General features: G+C 39.1%; 2 protein-coding genes across 11 annotated transcripts in view; both read right to left on the reverse strand.

Moving 5' to 3' along the window:
- The window catches only part of LOC117317097 (nmrA-like family domain-containing protein 1), a 38,063-nt gene that overhangs the window by 10,793 nt on the left and 6,573 nt on the right, over window positions 1-20,697 (reverse strand). For 4 of the 10 annotated variants that reach the window (XM_033871889.1, XM_033871888.1, XM_033871896.1 and 1 more), the window contains exons 2-6: window positions 14,589-14,770; window positions 8,413-8,540; window positions 3,227-3,371; window positions 2,637-2,654; window positions 1,453-1,476 (exon numbers count right to left, since the gene is read on the reverse strand). In XM_033871889.1, coding sequence (XP_033727780.1) covers window positions 1,453-1,476; window positions 2,637-2,654; window positions 3,227-3,371; window positions 8,413-8,540; window positions 14,589-14,770 — 497 coding nt within the window. The remainder of the gene's footprint in view (window positions 1-1,452; window positions 1,477-2,636; window positions 2,655-3,226; window positions 3,372-8,412; window positions 8,541-14,588; window positions 14,771-20,697) is intronic. The other 6 variants (XM_033871892.1, XM_033871890.1, XM_033871893.1 and 3 more) reach the window with 3 other exon arrangements.
- Window positions 1-20,697, reverse strand: part of LOC117317096 — a 43,147-nt gene that overhangs the window by 4,365 nt on the left and 18,085 nt on the right. The window lies entirely within an intron of this gene.

Consider the following 20,697-nt stretch of genomic DNA (forward strand, 5'->3'; position numbering starts at 1 on the left):
TTTTACATTATTTTATTCTTATGCTTTTATATTTATTTACTATTCACATTCCCAAAAGAGCTTTATAATTTTAATATTTAATCTGCAAAACCAGAATATCTTCAAATATGAATTTTAGAAAAAGAAATGTAAGATTTTATATTCAATGAAGTTATATCAAGGTTTTGGGATACTGTAAAAGTGGATATTTTCGCGCGTTGAAATTTTCGCTTAGTCAGCCTCCAAACTGTTCGCGGTGTGGATATTTTCGCGCTGTCAGTCATGATGAAAATATATTTTTGCGCTGCAATGTCATTGGCCATGTACATGAAGTAAGATTATTTTTCGGCAAACTCCATTGAAAGCTCGCGACAATCGGTCCAGTAAATATACCAAACTTTGATCAACAGACACGTTTAGGTTAATTGGTTGTAAGTGTGATCATTGCATTACGTCTGTGTGACAGAAAAAAACAACATTAATACAGTATACATCAGATATTTTAGCGTTGATTCAGTTTTTTACGTTGAAAATACACCACATACAATAAGACACCTGATTGCAACTTTAGGCCTCGAAAATGTTATATAAATAACATGCGTTATCAGTACTCGTACTGTATGGTATATTGAGAAATCATCCGTTTATTGTTGAATATAGTGTGGTAGTAATCAAATACTACTTTGCAGTTTAAAAGCAGACATATTGATGTTCTGACCTAATTTTACCAACATATATAGACCTATTTCTACAGTAGCCCTTTCTTACTTTTAATATATTAAACGGACCATACATTACAGTTAACTATCGATAGTTTCTGATTCAAATGAAATATATAACCACGCGGAGACTCAACATTAACATTTCTAATACAAGCAAGTTTATCTATTTTGTCACAAATGAAACGTGTGCTGTTTTGGGGCCTATAGCTACGCAATGGCCGACCAGCTTTGCAATTGATATGTCAGTAACGTAGAAGCAATCGTAATTATCATGAAATGAAGAAAGTTTAATGATCAATCAACATTAAATAAGATGAAATACTACCATTTTATTAATTATTCAAATTAGTATAGCCATATGCATGTCTCAAGCACTTAACCGACCATGACAACGTTACACATCACGACGATTATATAATGACTCATAAAGCCGACATGGCTTACCACCAGGAACTTGCGTCTTGGATTTTAGTATACAAGTATTTAGTTTATTTGGTGGAAATATTCGCGTGCCAATATTTTCACGCGTTATTATATTCGCGTGTGGATATTTTCGCGGAGATTTAATGATCGCGATATAATTTCCATGCGGCGAACATTTCCACTTTTAGAGTATCTAAAGGCAAGCATGAGTTTTAATGAATAAGGCCCTAATTGTAACTATATGGCGAGTTGCCATGGTTATGGTTGTGCACAATTTGCATGGTATTGGCATGTTGGTGATACAGGAAGCAATCTACATAATCATAACCTTCATCTTGTGTTGGTGACTCGCCTACAAAACAAACATGACATCATGCATTAGTGCAGCTAGAGAGACTGCACTCAAACCAAAAACAGAACCCAAATGTCAACAATTCTGTCTACGTTACGTACACATGTCCGAGGTATAAACACTTAAACCAATAACAGAACCCTAATGTCAACAATTCTGTCTACGTTACATACACATGTCTGAGGTATAAACACTTAAACCAATAACAGAACCCTAATGTCAACAATTCTGTCTACGTTACATACGTCTGAGGTATTAACAAATAAATTGAGGAGCTGAAATGTCGGCAGTTCGATCTGTCTTCTACGTTACATATATATAAACATGTACTCTCATTTACATGTCTCGGGTATAAACTTCTCATATCACTAAGAAAAATATGATAGACACAGATCTCTTTATCCAATGTACAGAAGCAAAAACTGCCCTATTAAAGTAAGATACATTGTACAGTATATTTTATTTGGTATAGGTGCACCTTTCTTTCTTGCAGCGACCAAAATATGAATAATGTGTTTAAGACACAGATCCCTTGTATTGTCTAGGAAATCGTGAAGTCTCAAACACAGGAAGTGATGAACATGTACATATCTCACAATACAATGACAAAAAGGAAGGTATTCTACATAGTAAGCACAATATGCATATGGTCAACACAAATACCATATCAACAGGATTATGACACTGAACCAGATTATGGCACCCACGATTACACACGAGGTGACAAGCATATCAGTCAGGATTCCAGGACTACTCCTGCTCAACCAACTCGGCAAATCAGTTCTTTGTGGGGAATGTGATAAAAATTCGAAAATAACAGAGAAATGAAATGAAGTGAACAGAATATACAAATATAATATAAATTTTCAATTTAATTTCACATGTTTGCAATTAAATCTCCTTCAAAAGTAACATTTTATCTTTATTTGCCCGATAAAGCTATATAAGACCTGACCTGAAACAAGAGTTCCATTAACACAGGGGCTTGCCATAATTATATTATTATATATTGGCAAATGTTTCTTGATTAATATATTTGTGTCTCAGGCCCCAGTGTTTATGAGATGTTTGGTTGAGCAGGGCACTGTGTACGGGGAAATATAATCTTATTTCTGTATACATCATTAACCACTATGATGTAAACATTTGGAGTATGTTACCTTCTCCTTCCTCTGTATCTGCTCATTGTAAACAAATAAAAAAGGCAATAAACAAATTTTGCTGACCGTGTAAACAAAATGAAAAGAATTAACAATCTATTAACAAATCAAAACGATTCATGCGTAGGCTAATTTAGAAGGTAACAAAATATCTAATGCCAAATAACTGATTCTGTTGTGGATAATTGCCAATTCACATCATTAATCGGTTTCAGAATTATTATAGCATGGAGTTATATAAAAGATAATTGAGATTAACTTAAGTGGTACTGCGTAATGTACACAGAGTAAAAATGGCTGACCATATTTTTCACCATTAAGGGGAGATAACTCAGGAAATTCATTCTATGGTAAAGTGGATATTATTTGCTTGTCTATTTATAGTGATTTGGAAAAACAAACTTTGTAAACATTATAATTACATTTAATAACAAAATATTAAATTTGATTCTGTGAAATGAAAATTTGTTCCTAAGATTACCATGGATTGAACTGGCAAGGATTTTGGGGAAAGCGGCAAATCCACTTGATATCTTGACTGAAGTAAAAGTGTTTTTCTGAAGTGATTTTCTCAATCTAAATGAACTTACCAACTTCCCGGATGTATTCTTCAATAGAGAACTTGGAGTCCAGGTGACTGCAATCTCGACCAATTATCTTTTTTACATTTTCTGAGCCATTGAAGATGATGTGAGACACTCCACAACTAACAGCAGCATCAATGGCATTCAGTCCCTGTCAGAGAAAACAACCAGGTATAATAATCACACTCAGGCCCTGTCAGAGAAAACAACCAGGTATAATAATCACACTCAGGCCCTGTCAGAGTAAACAACCAGGTATAATAATCACACTCAGACCCTGTCAGAGAAAACAACCAGGTATAATAATCTCACTCAGGCCATGTCAGAGAAAACAACCAGACATAATCATCACACTCAGGCCCTGTCAGAGTAAACAACCAGACATAATCATCACACTCAGGCCATGTCAGAGAAAACAACCAGACATAATCATCACACTCAGACCCTGACAGAGTAAACAACCAGGTATAATAATCACACTCAGGCCCTGTCAGAGTAAACAACCAGGTATAATTATGTCACTCAGACCCTGTCAGAGTAAACAACCAGGTATAATAATCACACTCAGGCCCTGTCAGAGAAAACAACCAGACATAATCATCACACTCAGACCCTGACAGAGTAAACAACCAGGTATAATAATCACACTCAGGCCCTGTCAGAGTAAACAACCAGGTATAATTATGTCACTCAGGCCCTGTCAGAGAAAACAACCAGGTATAATAATCACACTCAGGCCCTGTCAGAGAAAACAACCAGGTATAATAATCACACTCAGGCCCTGTCAGAGTAAACAACCAGGTATAATAATCACACTCAGGCCCTGTCAGAGAAAACAACCAGGTATAATAATCACACTCAGACCCTGACAGAGAAAACAACCAGGTATAATAATCACACCCAGGCCCTGTCAGAGAAAACAACCAGGTATAATAATCACACTCAGGCCCTGTCAGAGAAAACAACCAGGTATAATAATCTCACTCAGACCCTGTCAGAGAAAACAACCAGACATAATCATCACACTCAGGCCCTGTCAGAGTAAACAACCAGGTATAATAATCTCACTCAGGCCCTGTCAGAGAAAACAACCAGGTATAATAATCACACTCAGGCCCTGTCAGAGAAAACAACCAGGTATAATAATCACACTCAGGCCCTGTCAGAGTAAACAACCAGACATAATCATCACACTCAGGCCCTGTCAGAGAAAACAACCAGGTATAATCATCACACTCAGGCCCTGTCAGAGAAAACAACCAGACATAATCATCACACTCAGGCCCTGTCAGAGTAAACAACCAGGTATAATAATCTCACTCAGGCCCTGTCAGAGAAAACAACCAGGTATAATAATCACACTCAGGCCCTGTCAGAGAAAACAACCAGGTATAATAATCACACTCAGGCCCTGTCAGAGAAAACAACCAGGTATAATAATCACACTCAGACCCTGTCAGAGAAAACAACCAGGTATAATCATCACACTCAGGCCCTGTCAGAGAAAACAACCAGGTATAATAATCACACTCAGGCCCTGTCAGAGAAAACAACCAGGTATAATCATCACACTCAGGCCCTGTCAGAGAAAACAACCAGGTATAATGATCACACTCAGGCCCTGTCAGAGAAAACAACCAGGTATAATAATCACACTCAGACCCTGTCAGAGAAAACAACCAGGTATAATAATCACACTCAGGCCCTGTCAGAGAAAACAACCAGACATAATCATCACACTCAGGCCCTGTCAGAGAAAACAACCAGGTATAATAATCACACTCAGGCCCTGTCAGAGAAAACAACCAGGTATAATCATCACACTTAGGCCCTGTCAGAGTAAACAACCAGACATAATCATCACACTCAGACCCTGTCAGAGAAAATAACCAGGTATAATAATCACACTCAGACCCTGTCAGAGAAAACAACCAGGTATAATAATCACACTCAGGCCCTGTCAGAGAAAACAACCAGACATAATCATCACACTCAGACCCTGACAGAGTAAACAACCAGGTATAATAATCACACTCAGGCCCTGTCAGAGTAAACAACCAGGTATAATTATGTCACTCAGACCCTGTCAGAGTAAACAACCAGGTATAATAATCACACTCAGGCCCTGTCAGAGAAAACAACCAGACATAATCATCACACTCAGACCCTGACAGAGTAAACAACCAGGTATAATAATCACACTCAGGCCCTGTCAGAGTAAACAACCAGGTATAATTATGTCACTCAGGCCCTGTCAGAGAAAACAACCAGGTATAATAATCACACTCAGGCCCTGTCAGAGAAAACAACCAGGTATATAATAATCACACTCAGACCCTGACAGAGAAAACAACCAGGTATAATAATCACACTCAGGCCCTGTCAGAGAAAACAACCAGACATAATCATCACACTCAGACCCTGACAGAGTAAACAACCAGGTATAATAATCACACTCAGGCCCTGTCAGAGAAAACAACCAGGTATAATAATCACATTCAGACCCTGTCAGAGAAAACAACCAGACATAATCATCACACTCAGGCCCTGTCAGAGTAAACAACCAGGTATAATAATCACACTCAGACCCTGTCAGAGAAAACAACCAGACATAATAATCTCACTCAGGCCCTGTCAGAGAAAACAACCAGGTATAATCATCACACTCAGACCCTGTCAGAGAAAACAACCAGGTATAATAATCACACTCAGACCCTGTCAGAGAAAACAACCAGGAATAATCATCACACTCAGGCCCTGACAGAGAAAACAACCAGGTATAATCATCACACTCAGGCCCTGTCAGAGAAAACAACCAGGTATAATAATCACACTTAGGCCCTGTCAGAGTAAACAACCAGACATAATCATCACACTCAGACCCTGACAGAGAAAACAACCAGACATAATCATCACACTCAGGCCCTGTCAGAGAAAACAACCAGGTATAATAATCACACTCAGGCCCTGTCAGAGAAAACAACCAGGTATAATCATCACACTCAGACCCTGTCAGAGAAAACAACCAGGTATAATTATCACACTCAGGCCCTGTCAGAGAAAACTACCAGGTATAATCATCACACTCAGGCCCTGTCAGAGAAAACAACCAGGTATAATCATCACACTCAGGCCCTGTCAGAGAAAACAACCAGGTATAATAATCACACTCAGGCCCTGTCAGAGAAAACAACCAGGTATAATTATCACACTCAGACCCTGACAGAGAAAACAACCAGACATAATCATCACACTCAGGCCCTGTCAGAGAAAACAACCAGGTATAATAATCACACTCAGGCCCTGTCAGAGAAAACAACCAGGTATAATCATCACACTCAGGCCCTGACAGAGTAAACAACCAGACATAATCATCACACTCAGGCCCTGTCAGAGTAAACAACCAGACATAATCATCACACTCAGGCCCTGTCAGAGAAAACAACCAGGTATAATAATCACACTCAGGCCCTGTCAGAGAAACAACCAGGTATAATCATCACACTCAGGCCCTGTCAGAGAAAACAACCAGACATAATAATCACACTCAGGCCCTGTCAGAGTAAACAACCAGGTATAATAATCACACTCAGGCCCTGTCAGAGTAAACAACCAGGTATAATAATCACACTCAGGCCCTGACAGAGAAAACACCCAGACATAATCATCACACTCAGGCCCTGTCAGAGAAAACAACCAGACATAATCATCACACTCAGACCCTGTCACAGAAAACAACCAGGTATAATTATCACACTCAGGCCCTGTCAGAGTAAACAACCAGGTATAATCATCACACTCAGACCCTGACAGAGAAAACAACCAGACATAATCATCACACTCAGGCCCTGTCAGAGAAAACAACCAGACATAATCATCACACTCAGACCCTGTCAGAGTAAACAACCAGGTATAATCATCACACTCAGGCCCTGTCAGAGTAAACAACCAGGTATAATCATCACACTCAGGCCCTGTCAGAGTAAACAACCAGGTATAATCATCACACTCAGGCCCTGTCAGAGAAAACAACCAGACATAATAATCACACTCAGACCCTGACAGAGTAAACAACCAGGTATAATCATCACACTCAGGCCCTGACAGAGAAAACAACCAGGTATAATAATCACACTCAGGCCCTGTCAGAGTAAACAACCAGGTATAATCATCACACTCAGGCCCTGTCAGAGTAAACAACCAGGTATAATCATCACACTCAGGCCCTGACAGAGAAAACAACCAGACATAATCATCACACTCAGACACTGTCAGAGTAAACAACCAGACATAATCATCACACTCAGACCCTGTCAGAGTAAACAACCAGGTATAATTATCACACTCAGGCCCTGTCAGAGAAAACAACCAGGTATAATCATCACACTCAGGCCCTGTCAGAGAAAACAACCAGACATAATCATCACACTCAGACCCTGTCAGAGTAAACAACCAGGTATAATCATCACACTCAGACCCTGTCAGAGAAAACAACCAGGTATAATCATCACACTCAGGCCCTGTCAGAGAAAACAACCAGACATAATCATCACACTCAGACCCTGTCAGAGTAAACAACCAGGTATAATAATCACACTCAGACCCTGTCAGAGAAAACAACCAGGTATAATCATCACACTCAGGCCCTGTCAGAGAAAACAACCAGGTATAATCATCACACTCAGGCCCTGTCAGAGAAAACAACCAGACATAATCATCACACTCAGACCCTGTCAGAGTAAACAACCAGACATAATCATCACACTCAGACCCTGTCAGAGTAAACAACCAGGTATAATAATCACACTCAGGCCCTGTCAGAGAAAACAACCAGGTATAATAATCACACTCAGACCCTGTCAGAGTAAACAACCAGGTATAATCTCACTCAGGCCCTGTCAGAGAAAACAACCAGACATAATCATCACACTCAGGCCCTGTCAGAGAAAACAACCAGGTATATAATCACACTCAGGCCCTGTTACACATTAAATGATATGGTCAGGGAGTAGATCTTTTATATTCTTCTCTTTGTGACCTTGACCTTTGACCTTGAAAACAATAGGAACCTTCTCCAGAAAGTTGGTCATCTTAACATGTATGTGTATGGTGGAAACATTGAGATGTTACAATGAATTGCATTGTGTATAGTTGATCTGATATGAAAATGTGGAGGGAATAACACGATATACCTGTACAATCTCCTTCTGTTTGTTCTTCTCCTCCCAGAAATGTGTGGTGAGGAACATGGCGTCAGCATTAACCAGAGCCTTCTCCAGAGACTTGGTGTCGTCAAGGTTAGCATTGACTATCACAGCACCTACACATGTCACAGATACAAAAATTAGTTACTGTGGCGCCACCTACAACACCAATACCACACTGATACTAGCGCCACCTACACTACCATATAAAACTCAGACAATAATGCCTTCTACTCTACACTGTAAGTCACACTGACAGTAGTGCTACCTACAATACAGTATTACACTGATAGCAGCGCCACCTCCAATACCAGTATTACACTGATATCAGCGCCACCTACAATACCAGTATTACACTGATAGCAGCGCCACCTACAATACCAATATCACACCAATATTAACAATTATCTCAACAAAAAACTTTACATTATGTACATGGACAACCTGGAAAACAGTATGTAACAGTATAACTATAAGATTGCTTTTAAGAAATACTGTTAATGATAGTGAAATATTTTTACCATTTATGTAAGGATTTCCTAACACAACCAACGAATGTTTATAGGTGACATATCGATGACTAGTACGGTATGTACACTGTCACCTTCATCAGTCCTTCAAACCTCACATATAAACATTCATTGGTTGTGTTACGAAAATTCTTACATAAACCATACTTTCCAACCCAGGGCTCAAAGTGGTGCCTATTTTGGTGGCCATGGCACCTTAAAATCACTATTGGCAACCAGTTATCGACCTGTAACATGCTTACATGGCAACGAAAATAAAATGAAATATGAGATACGAAGTAAAATCCAGAAAATGTGCCCTACTTCCATCACACAAACACTTCTCTGATCACAGTCTAAAACATGACTTGTAAAATGTTCAATTTGTTGTGATTTCATCAAACTGTGATAGAACAAGAGGCCCATGGGGCCTGTATCGCCCACCTGGTTGGATTTGACCAAATGTCAAAATAAAGTGTAATGTTCATGTTCAATTTGTTTTGTTTGTCAACATCAAACAATGCTATATATGGTTATAGTGTGGGGATCCTAACTGCTCTAAGTTTACAAACATGCATTCATAACTTTATGACTAGTAGCGATTTAAAGGAATTACCATTATTTCCCCTATATGGGGCCCCACCCCTTTGGTCCTTTGGGGGTCAAAGTCATCATTAATGCAAAATCTGTTTTGCTTTCTCCAAGGGTGTTTCTGAACAAATTGGGTACAAATCCATTCATAACTTAATTACTAGTAGCAATTTAAAGGAATTATCTCTATTTCCCCTATTAGGCCCCACCCCTTTGGCCCCTTGGGGGTCAAAGTCAATGCAAAATCTGTTTCGCTTTCCCCAAGGATGTTTCCGACTAAATTGGATTCAAATCCGTTCATAACTTTATGACTAGTAGTGATTTAAAGAAATCCCTTCTATTTCCCCTATTGGGCCCTGCCCTTTGGTCCCTTGGGGGTCAGTCACCATCTATGCAAAATCTGTTCCTCTTTCCCCAATGATGTTTCTGACTGAATTAAGTTCAAATCCATTCATACCTTTATAACTAGTAGCAAGTTAAAGGAAATGCCTCAATTTCCCCTATTGGTCCCCGCCCCTTTGGCCCCTCGGGGGTCAGAGTAACCATTTACATGAATGTATGCAAAATCTGTTCCCCTTCCCCCAAGGATGTTTCTGACCAAATTGGGTTCAAATCCATTAATAACTTTATGACTAGTAGCGATTTAAAGGCATTACCTCTATTTCCCCTATTGGGCCCCACCCATTTGGCCCCTTGGGGGTCAGAGTCACCATTTATGCAAAATCTGTTTCCCTTCCCCCAAGGATGTTTCTGACTTAATAAAGTTCCAATCTATTTATACCTTTATTACGTGTAGCGATTTAAAGGAATTGTCTCAATTTCCCCTATTGGGCCCTGCCCTTTGGTCCCTTGGGGGACAGAGTCACCATGTATGCAAAATCTGCTCCCCTTCCCCCAAGGATGTTTCTGACTTAATTAAGTTCTAATTAATTCATACCTTTATTACTAGTAGCAATTTAAAGGAATTACGTCTATTTCCCCTATTAGGCCCTGCCCTTTGGCCCCTCGGGGGTCAGAGTCACCATTTATGCAAAATCTGTTCCCCTTCCCCAAGGATGTTTCGGACCAAATTGGGTTCAAATCCATTCATAACTTTATGACTAGTAGCGATTTAAAGGAATTGCCTCAATTTCCCTTATTGGGCCCCGCCCCTCTGGCCCCTTGGGGGTCAGAGTCACCATTTATGCAAATTCTGATCCTCTTACGCCAAGGATGTTTTTGACCAAATTTGGTCAAAATCCAATAAGAGCTTTTTGACTAGTAGCGATTTGAAGCAAATGTTTGAGGGACGGCGGACGCGCGCCATGACATAAGCTCACCGGACCTTCGGTCCAGGTGAGCTAAAAACCAAGCTGAAAACTGAATGAATGTGTGTAGATTTGCAATTTTGTTATAATTCTTTCAAAGGTTGCAGTCAATGCTTGATTGACATCTATAATACAAGTTACAGAAAGGTGTTATTGTATACAGATCTGAACAGTTCAAAGGAAATGTTTTGAAGCAATTAAGACAACTTGGTCGGGCAACCCAACTTTACCAATTGGCACCTAGATTTTATGACCTGGTAGCCCAACAGGCCACCTGGTGAAATTATCCACTTTGAGCCCTGCAACCTGAAGAAAATTTTGATACATTTTATTTCTCATACTCCTTATAACACGAGGGTTAGATATAGAGGTTACACAACGAGTGGTTGTTGGATATGGAATTAATTTCACACGAGTAAGTTATTTTTTAAAAGTTACAAAAGACATGAGCTTTAGCGAGTGTTTTTTGCAACTTTTAAAAAATAACTTACGAGTGTGAAATAATTTCCATATCCAACAATTTCGAGTCGTGTGACCTGTTTCTACCACAATAATATCGGCTTGAATCAAAGGGAAACGTGGCCAAGTATAATTTCGCGTATGCAAATAAAGTACTGTACCGGTGACGTCCGGGACCCGGTGATGTGACGTCATTAGATTATTGGTGACGTCAATAACAATTGCAGCTTGGGTCAAAGTTCACCGTGTTAGCCAATCGAAATGCGTACGGTGTGGTATAAACAGATTGTTAATCAACAGCTGTAATGATTAACTGATGGTCTGAGAGTTGAATAACACAGGGTATTGTGGTAGAAACTGAATTACACAATCAACAAAATTGACAATTTTCACTACAGGTATTGTCTAGATCCCGACAAACTTTCGCCTAATTTTGTAACAAGTTTTACCTGTGATAATCATTGTGAAGCTATAAATAAATTCCGTTGCCATTATCTCGATATTTGATTTTATATTTTCATTTATTTACCTGGTATTCAATTTCTTAGCTTGACTGAAATAAATTGTTACTACATTATTTCCATTAATCTCAATGCAGGGACGAAATCACAGTTATAGCAACAAAGGGTCAATTAAGCCTGAAACATGATTCCCTTGCTGTGTAGACAGTTATCAAGTTTACATGCAGTATTAGAACAAGACTAAAGGCTAGGAAGAGAGTTATGGGTAAATTAAGAGTTAACGTTGAGTAACAGTTTTACCCAGCCCAAGGATACTACCAGTGGTTTATGTAGTAGTAGTATGGGTAGATAAGGGGTTAATATTGATAACATGTTGAAGATTTTGGCCTCAGTTAAAAATTAAGTTACAAATTGAATCAAAATAAATGTTATTCAGTGAGCTAATTATCATAATCGAAACATTATGAAATAGATGAAAAATTATCCAAATCAACATGTCAAATGAATTACAAATGATGAAGATTTGAGTACATTGGAATGAATGTATATGTATATAGTTCCATAAAGTGTACGATGGTTTACAGTCATAGAGTGTATTTATCCTGCAATAAGCCCGCATCCTGTTATATTTAGTTAAATGCGTGTTAGATTGTATTTATTGTCAATATAAATGTAATCTGGGTGACAGATCAATAGAATGGCGCCCGTAAGAACGCCTCGTATTCATATTGTCAATAAATACAATCTAACTAGCATTTAATTGTTATATTTACATTACCTATGTTAAAATCCGTCTTTCTCAAATAAAAACAGTCTTAATTGTCACCTATTCTCTTGTATGTTCATTTGAAAGAATAGCATCTTTAAATTAAATTCCTTTCAGTGATTGATTTTCAGCCAATCTGACACACAACACAAAGTCTTGCCATGACAATGATCAACATAGTGCCAAAATGACGTCATAGTAACAAAATTAATTTCAAGCATTATCATCGCTGCCGCGTTTGATTCATTTGTAGCACATAGTGAAGCATTTCCATAACATTGATCATAATGACGTAACAATGACGTCGTGTAATCGTGACTGCATCTATACGCTCATAGATGCAACCCAGATTGACATTGAGGCAATGAGTGACTGACTGTGGTGCCAAATGAAAATATTCATTGATTAATTGAGAGTATAAACTCTTGGTTTCAGTCAAAGTCTACTGAAGTTTATTTTCCATAAAACCGTTAGGTCACGGCCCATATTCCAAATATTGATACAACACCGAACTTCATCCTTCGATAAAATCGCCAAAAACAGACTTTAATCCTTCATTACCAAGGATGCTTTATCTTGTAATATTAGCCCATGAAGCTAAAACCAGATCTCTGTCTTTTGGAACTTACACAGGACAACAAGTGGACTTGTTACCAGACATGAGCTTATTGCTGGATAAATTCAGTACACAAAATGACAGTAAATATGTAAGTGGCCTGTAAAACTTAAACTGGTTTACTTCTAACCGTGGCCATAAAACTTTCCCCTGGGGGAGGGAAACTTCTCCTGTGGAGGGGAAATACCCTTGTCAATGAGCCCATTGGTCCCCTACATTCCCCGGGAGGTGGTACAAAATGGGTTCTGGTAGGCATGCAGGTTAAACCTGGAATAATATCTCGTCTACCTCCCCCAAACATGCTTTATTTTGAGTTACGCCTCCACATGGAGGCCTGCGCATGCATGTTGTACTGATGTAAACGCTTACCGTAAGTACCTGAACAATGAAAAAGTAGGATGATTCATGTAAATAATGGAATACAAATTCATTCAGAACCGTTAGACTTTCTAATCACTCACCAGTCTGCTCACTTCCTTCTTTTATTTGACCTTCAATGTTGGTAAAGGTCAATCAATTTTACCAAACATTTACTACAGATAAATATCCTACATATATACCCCACAGTTTGGTAGAAGATCAGGACGAAATGTTGAAATTTACTAGTCCCGAAATGTTGAAATTTACTAGTCCCGAAATGTTGAAATTAACTAGCCCCGAAATGTTGAAATTTACTAGTCCCGAAATGTTGAAATTAACTAGCCCCGAAATGTTGAAATTTACAGTAGCCCCGAAATGTTGAAATTTACTAGTCCCGAAATGTTGAAATTTACTAGCCCCGAAATGTTGAAATTTACTAGTCCCGAAATGTTGAAATTTACTAGCCCCGAAATGTTGAAATTTATTAGCCCCGAAATGTTGAAATTTATTAGCCCCGAAATGTTGAAATTTACTAGCCCGTCTGAATTTAAATGTTACTTGCCTATGAATAAATCTTATCTTATTTCTCATTACAAGCAGATATAAAAGAAAAATATAATGACTGTTTTCCTTAACAGTTTTGAAGTTCTTTGATCTGAAATGACTCTCATTAACCTGAATTTCTTAGTTCTTTACTAGGCCCATGGCAGACATGACTGCAGATTACATGGGAAATGATTTAACACATCCAACATAATTTTGAATAAGTCCAAGGTAACATTTTATCTGCATTAACATCAAAACATTGAAATATCAACAAAATATGGTCAAATACAACAACTCGGGGACTTAAGATGTTTCTAACGTACTGGAGTCCTGTAAAGAGATGTTTAAGATAAAGTTGTATTTAACCATCACATAACACACATGTTTTTAAAGTGAGCAAAAATGTGGTTAAGCATTTACAAGAGAACAAGAATAACAACCGTTCAATGACAGAAAAAATATAACACACAACACAAAATAAAATATAACACACAACACAAAATAAAATGTAACTTCTAGAACCGTCCGTTCGGACTACTCCGATCTTACCAAGTTCCGCCAACTCCCGCGCTTTGTCGCTATTTGTTCTCCGCGTGACACATCTCACTCGGAACTTGAAAGGATCGTTCAACAATGCACGTGCAACCGACCCTCCTAATAAACCCGTAGCCCCGAAAACCACCACGGTTTTGGGCTCGTCGAAGGAGTCCATACTGGATCCACACCCCATCCTGTAGACAGAAAAATAATTTTCAAATGACGGGAATAACATGACGTCATCAACAGGTATGCCATGATTGTGCGCCAAAAATGATCTTATTCAAAGACGAAATTTGAATATGATTGCGTCTTGACGTCTTAGAATATTATGAAGTTGTCTTCTTTAAAACATTATTTCAAATATTATTAAACACAGAGCCAATATGTACGATACATCGTAGCGCCAGTGTTACATAGACAAACATCATCGGTGAGAAAACAAGTAAAACAAAGAAAAAAACGATAAATATTAGTATAAAGTCACGTGCACTGGAACATCAGCATTTTTTAAGGCAGACAAAGCCGGTGTTGGTATTGCACCTCCAAACAAGAAGAGTTTCAATTCATTCGGTATTATCCCGAGACAGTATAGAACCTAGGGCATGGGTACACCGTGATAACGTTAATGGGCTCCGATATAAATATCGGGGTTTCCACGTTATAGGTCTAGTACTGGATAACTTTCTTTGTATTGGCATCAACTGGGCAAGCCGCCTTCACTTGCTCGCTCCATAATGCCCCACCCCCTCCAACCTGAACCCTCAACCAAAAATACTTCGTACCATAGCTTCGAGAATTGAATCAGAAAATATGATCTTCATGATATCCTCAATAACACTGTTATACAGTATTGTACCCAACATAGTATATAAGTGTGTTTAACGTGTGTGTATTCTAGTAGAGGTGAGGTCATATTCTACCTTCAACTTTACAACACGTGTGTGTGATTCGTGTTCAAAGGAGTCCTTCACCCAGTCACCCACATTACTGTTAATCTTAAATATCCATCTTCATGGCTCACTTCTAATATCTCGTCTTTGTTTAATTGATTCCAAACATCAAGATAATATATCACAAAGTAAATGATATACACGTAGTTCCAGAAACATATGTTTCATTCCAATATGCACAATTTATGCGCATTTCAAATGCCAATCAAGTTCGAAATACATTCCCAATTAATTAAGCGAATTTTCTTACTTCGGAAAGATTGAATTAATGTTCTCTAAAGAACCAGAGAATGTGTGACTGTGACGATATCAGTATAATATTATACGTCAAGGTTGACTTCTCGTTTAACGTTTATGTTTTACTACAGGTCTACACGCTATCTACAAAAACAAACCTCTCGTCAAAATTACGAGAACAGCTGCCTCGCCACAGCAAACAGCCAGCCTGTTCCATGTCGGAATGTTGACAAAGAGCATGCGCAGGTAAAACATCAGGGGACAGATGGGGACACACATCAAAGTGAAAAAAAGGATTATTCACGTATGGAGGAGCATACATGCCAGAAACGAAAATTTTGGAAACCGTACAGTAGAGTTCGGCTACTGATGATACCAGGCAAACAACCCCACATCTTACTTGTACGTCTTACTTTATATTGCCGATCTTACTTGTACGTCCAAGACTTTATATTGCCGTAACTGGCAAAGTAATAAATCCACCACAACGGAACTACAGATACGCCCACACTAAACGTAGCGCCCTACAGAGATACATCTCCAATATGTTTACTACGAGGTGGATATTTAACACTTTAGTAAAACTCGACATTCTGTACGAGAGATTGTCCAGTAGGTCATCAATATGTCCTATTGTTTGTATCATAGATTGGAGTTATTGTTGTACATATCACTCAGAATACTCCTGACTGAAGACCGATATTAGCGCGTCTCAGTTTTTACATTAATAACATATTGTAGAAAGTAAAGATACGGCTAACAAACAAGGGAAGAGGCGACCCGCTTGACCGTTCTTGGCTCGAGAGTTTTAGACCGCTTGACCCTTCTTGGCTCTAGACTTTCAGATCAATTGTCCGTTCTTGGCTCGAGGTTTTTAGATCGCTTGACCGTGCTTGGTTTGGGACTTAAAGATCACTTGCCCGTTTTTAACTCAAGACTTATAGGTCGTGGGACCATTCTTGGTCGAGACTTATATTGACCGTTCTTGGCTCGAGGCTTATAGACCTCTTGACCGCAGTGGTGTCGGACTCCCTTGACCATTCCCTAGTCTGCGAGAAAGAAAGATTGGTGGCTTGGCTAAACTTGGCATGAACCATATACATCCTGATACCTGTTGGACTGAAACTGTTCGCGTGAGAAGACTGACCAAATGACCATGCACTTTGATGCCTAAGAATGACCACGCACTTTGATGCCTAAGAATGACCATGCACTTTGATGCCTAAGAATGACCATGCAGTTTGTTGTCTAAGAATGACCATGCAGTTTGATGTCTAAAAATGACCACGCACTTTGATGTCTAAGAATGACCATGCAGTTTGTTGTCTAAGAATGACCATGCAGTTTGATGTCTAAAAATGACCACGCAGTTTGATGTCTAAGAATGACCATGCAGTTTGATGTCTAAGAATGACCATGCAGTTTGATGTCTAAGAATGACCATGCACTTTGATGTCTAAGAATGACCAAGCACTTTGATGCCTAAGAATGATGTCTAAGAATGATGTCTAAGAATGGCCAGGCACTTTGATAATTACTTACGGCTTTTCATAGACTAATAGTTTGGCCACTGTCTACACAAAGACGTGTGACTCCGGTGTAAGACTTCACGACATCGACGGCCCGAGAGCACTACCTTACTTTTCAAGAAGAGTTTCAGTGCAGGATTGTTTCTTTTACGAGCCCTTTACCACACCACTAGGAGGTGGGCCAAATTCAACACAATACATATAGCTTGACCCCTGACCCCGGTCTGTGTTACTGGGACGAGTTTATGTTGATCCAGTTCTTTATTCGGTAGACCATCCTGTCGTTATGAAGGATTACCGCCCATACACCTAAAGTTATCTACGGACATAACCTCCCACCTGATCTGTATATAGGTGTGACAACACGTGCACTAGTTCTACTCAGTATAGCTCCCTTTACCTCAATATCTCCTCACATACCCCGTGATGTTTCAAAATAAGTCGCAAGACGTTGCCATGGTTACCAGGAAAGTACATTTGCATCTCCTGATTATAATACATACAGTTTTAATGAGAGTAGAACACTGTGAAGAGGGAATTAAGGTCTTCGGACGCAACAGCATTAGTTAAGATTGAGGAAATTTCAAGAAAAAACCCTGGAAGTAGTGTTAAATATGGTTTCTGACAGAATCACTCAACTGACGAAACATTGGCACATTTGTCTCAGTTAATAGTCACGAATCCTTTTAGTGTGATTGACATTAATGTCGCTTTCCTGCCACGTAAATGCACAAGACAATGTCTAATCAAAAACCACACTCTATCTCACAGCTTTCGGCTCGATAACAAAGGCGAATAACCCGTGACATTCTGGTCAACTACATGTAGCTTCTGATGAAAAGACAAAGTTTGGAAAAACCTTGAAATATAGAAAGGGTCAGAAACATGTTTATGGTGTCTTTATTTGTGTTATTTACGGGAAAACTTATTTATTCTAATTAGCATTATGACCTTCAAACAGAATATATCACATACTGTTTATCGGTGAAAACCACGGAACAGAAAACTGGAGATATGTAGAGTTGGTATTGGTCTAGTACCATTGATTCTATGTTGGCATGTCTCACTCCTTGCACGATTGACATAAATTTATAAATATGTGTAATCTTATCAATTTTCGCCATTCACACAAATATACAACAAATACATGTAATGAGTTTAGCTCACCTATCCGTCTTGTCTTCGCTATTGATATTTCAATGAACGTCAGATCAGTTTGGCCTGTTTTGTACCCATACGTATATGCCATTGAGGCAACATATGGTACCGAAGTTTTAAATCAATTGATAGGTTTGGATAACTTTGATTAATGAGCATTTTATTAACTTCAGTGAATTAAACTCACCTGAATACCTGAATGCATTTTTAATATATATTTCCATATGATGACATTCCGTTTAAAATGTATTTGCATAATTATGGTTCCACAAACTTAAACTTGTATACAACTTTCATAGATGATATATCTGTACACATGTGGTATGTTCAGATTTCTTATAAAATAATGGTCAAACGGAAAAATAAAGATTCCGTGACAGTGACCATAACGTAACAGGTACTCGCCTCGTCTTTAATACACACAATATTGTATATTGGGTGTACTGACAGACGAGACGAGTGTCTGTTATTGTGTATTGACAGACGAGACGGGTGTCTGTGATTGTGTATTGACAGACGAGACGAGTGTCTGTGATTCGTTGTATATTGGGTGTATTGACAGACGAGACGAGTATTTGTGATTGGTTGTTTATTGGGTGTACTAACAGACGAGACGAGTGCCTGTGATTGTGTATTGACAGACGAGACGAGTGTCTGTGATTCGTTGTATATTGGGTGTATTGACAGACGAGACGAGTATTTGTGATTGGTTGTTTATTGGGTGTACTAACAGACGAGACGAGTGCCTGTGATTGGTTGTATATTGGGTGTATTGACAGACGAGACGAGTGTCTGTGATTGGTTGTATATTGGGTGTATTGACAGACGAGACGAGTGTCTGTGATTGGTTGTATATTGGGTGTACTGACAGACGAGACGAGTGCCTGTGATTGTGTATTGACAGACGAGACGAGTGCCTGTGATTGTGTATTGACAGACGAGACTATTGTCTGTGATTCCTTGTATATTGGGTGTATTGACAGACGAGACGAGTATTTGTGACAGTAACAAGTCACACCTTGGGATACACAACGCTGTCCCTTTAGGTATGTACTGAATGTCTTTAAGTAAAGAGACTCGTTCTAGATCGTTTGGACAATGCGCGGTACTCCCATCCAGATAGACTGATCTTCTTCTTCTTTAAATGGTGGTGGGTGTTGGGGTGTTGGGTGGCAGGGACATTATAGCAATATACCGATCGGTTGAGCGTAAGATCCTGCGTTCGATCTGCATTGACATAAGTACAATTCAGCGTGACCTCCGGGGCGGTTTCTGTTTGAAACCGGCCGGTCTGTGCTGCCGTGATTGTGTCCTCGGGCAAGACACTCTATCCTTCTTGCTCTGGATGGAATGCGATGGGTTTCGTGTATGCTTTCAGTGAGGTAGCCACCAACTGCTACACAAGGAACCCAGCCTCAAAATGACCCAGGCTGATAAACACTCACAACAAATCTCTCCCAGAGCGCATCGTAGTCCTGTACAAGGAAATCTGGGAAAGGTGGTGACATGACCCCCTAATATAATTCCTTCTTATACTCAGGTCCCTGAACCGTCCATTTGGAGACCAAAAGTCCCTAATGACGCAGGTTAAACCCCTTTCAATAGAAAAAAGTCTCTGAGTGTATGTTACGGCAGGTATAAAATGAACATGAAGGATTTGATATCCATCGTTATGTGTAGAGAACAAAGTGACCCAGATTTTGCCGTGTGATCACACGTCACGACAGCTGACCAAACCGATTACGGGTGGATTATCATCGTAATCAGTAATTATAATCTACACGGATATGGTAAGTCCCGTTTGACATGGAACGTACACGGATGTTTAAAATCTTAAGGTAGTTTTCTAACAGACGTAAATGCAATTTTCAATTCTTATAAAACCGTGCTATAGATTCAAAATGAAGGACTTGGGGAACATAGATCGAAACCTCAATTGATTTGCATTAGAATCTCCCCAAACAAACCCATGACTTGAGTTAGGACACCGCGGGTATTGATTTTGTGGACATAAGCGCTGCATGCGCATTATTACAACATGTCAATATGTTAAAACTATATTTGTAACAAATTGGGGCGTACTAAACAGGACTTTTGCATCCCAACTTGTTACATATATAGGTGTAACAAAACTGATACTTGGTAACAAATCGAGACGCAAAATCCATACGTCCAAATTTGTTACAAAAAAGTTGTAACAAATTGGCATGTTGTAACAAATTGGCACGTTGTAACGAATGGGCT

Source organism: Pecten maximus, chromosome 18, assembly GCF_902652985.1.
Source record: "Pecten maximus chromosome 18, xPecMax1.1, whole genome shotgun sequence".
NCBI lineage: Eukaryota > Metazoa > Mollusca > Bivalvia > Pectinida > Pectinidae > Pecten > Pecten maximus.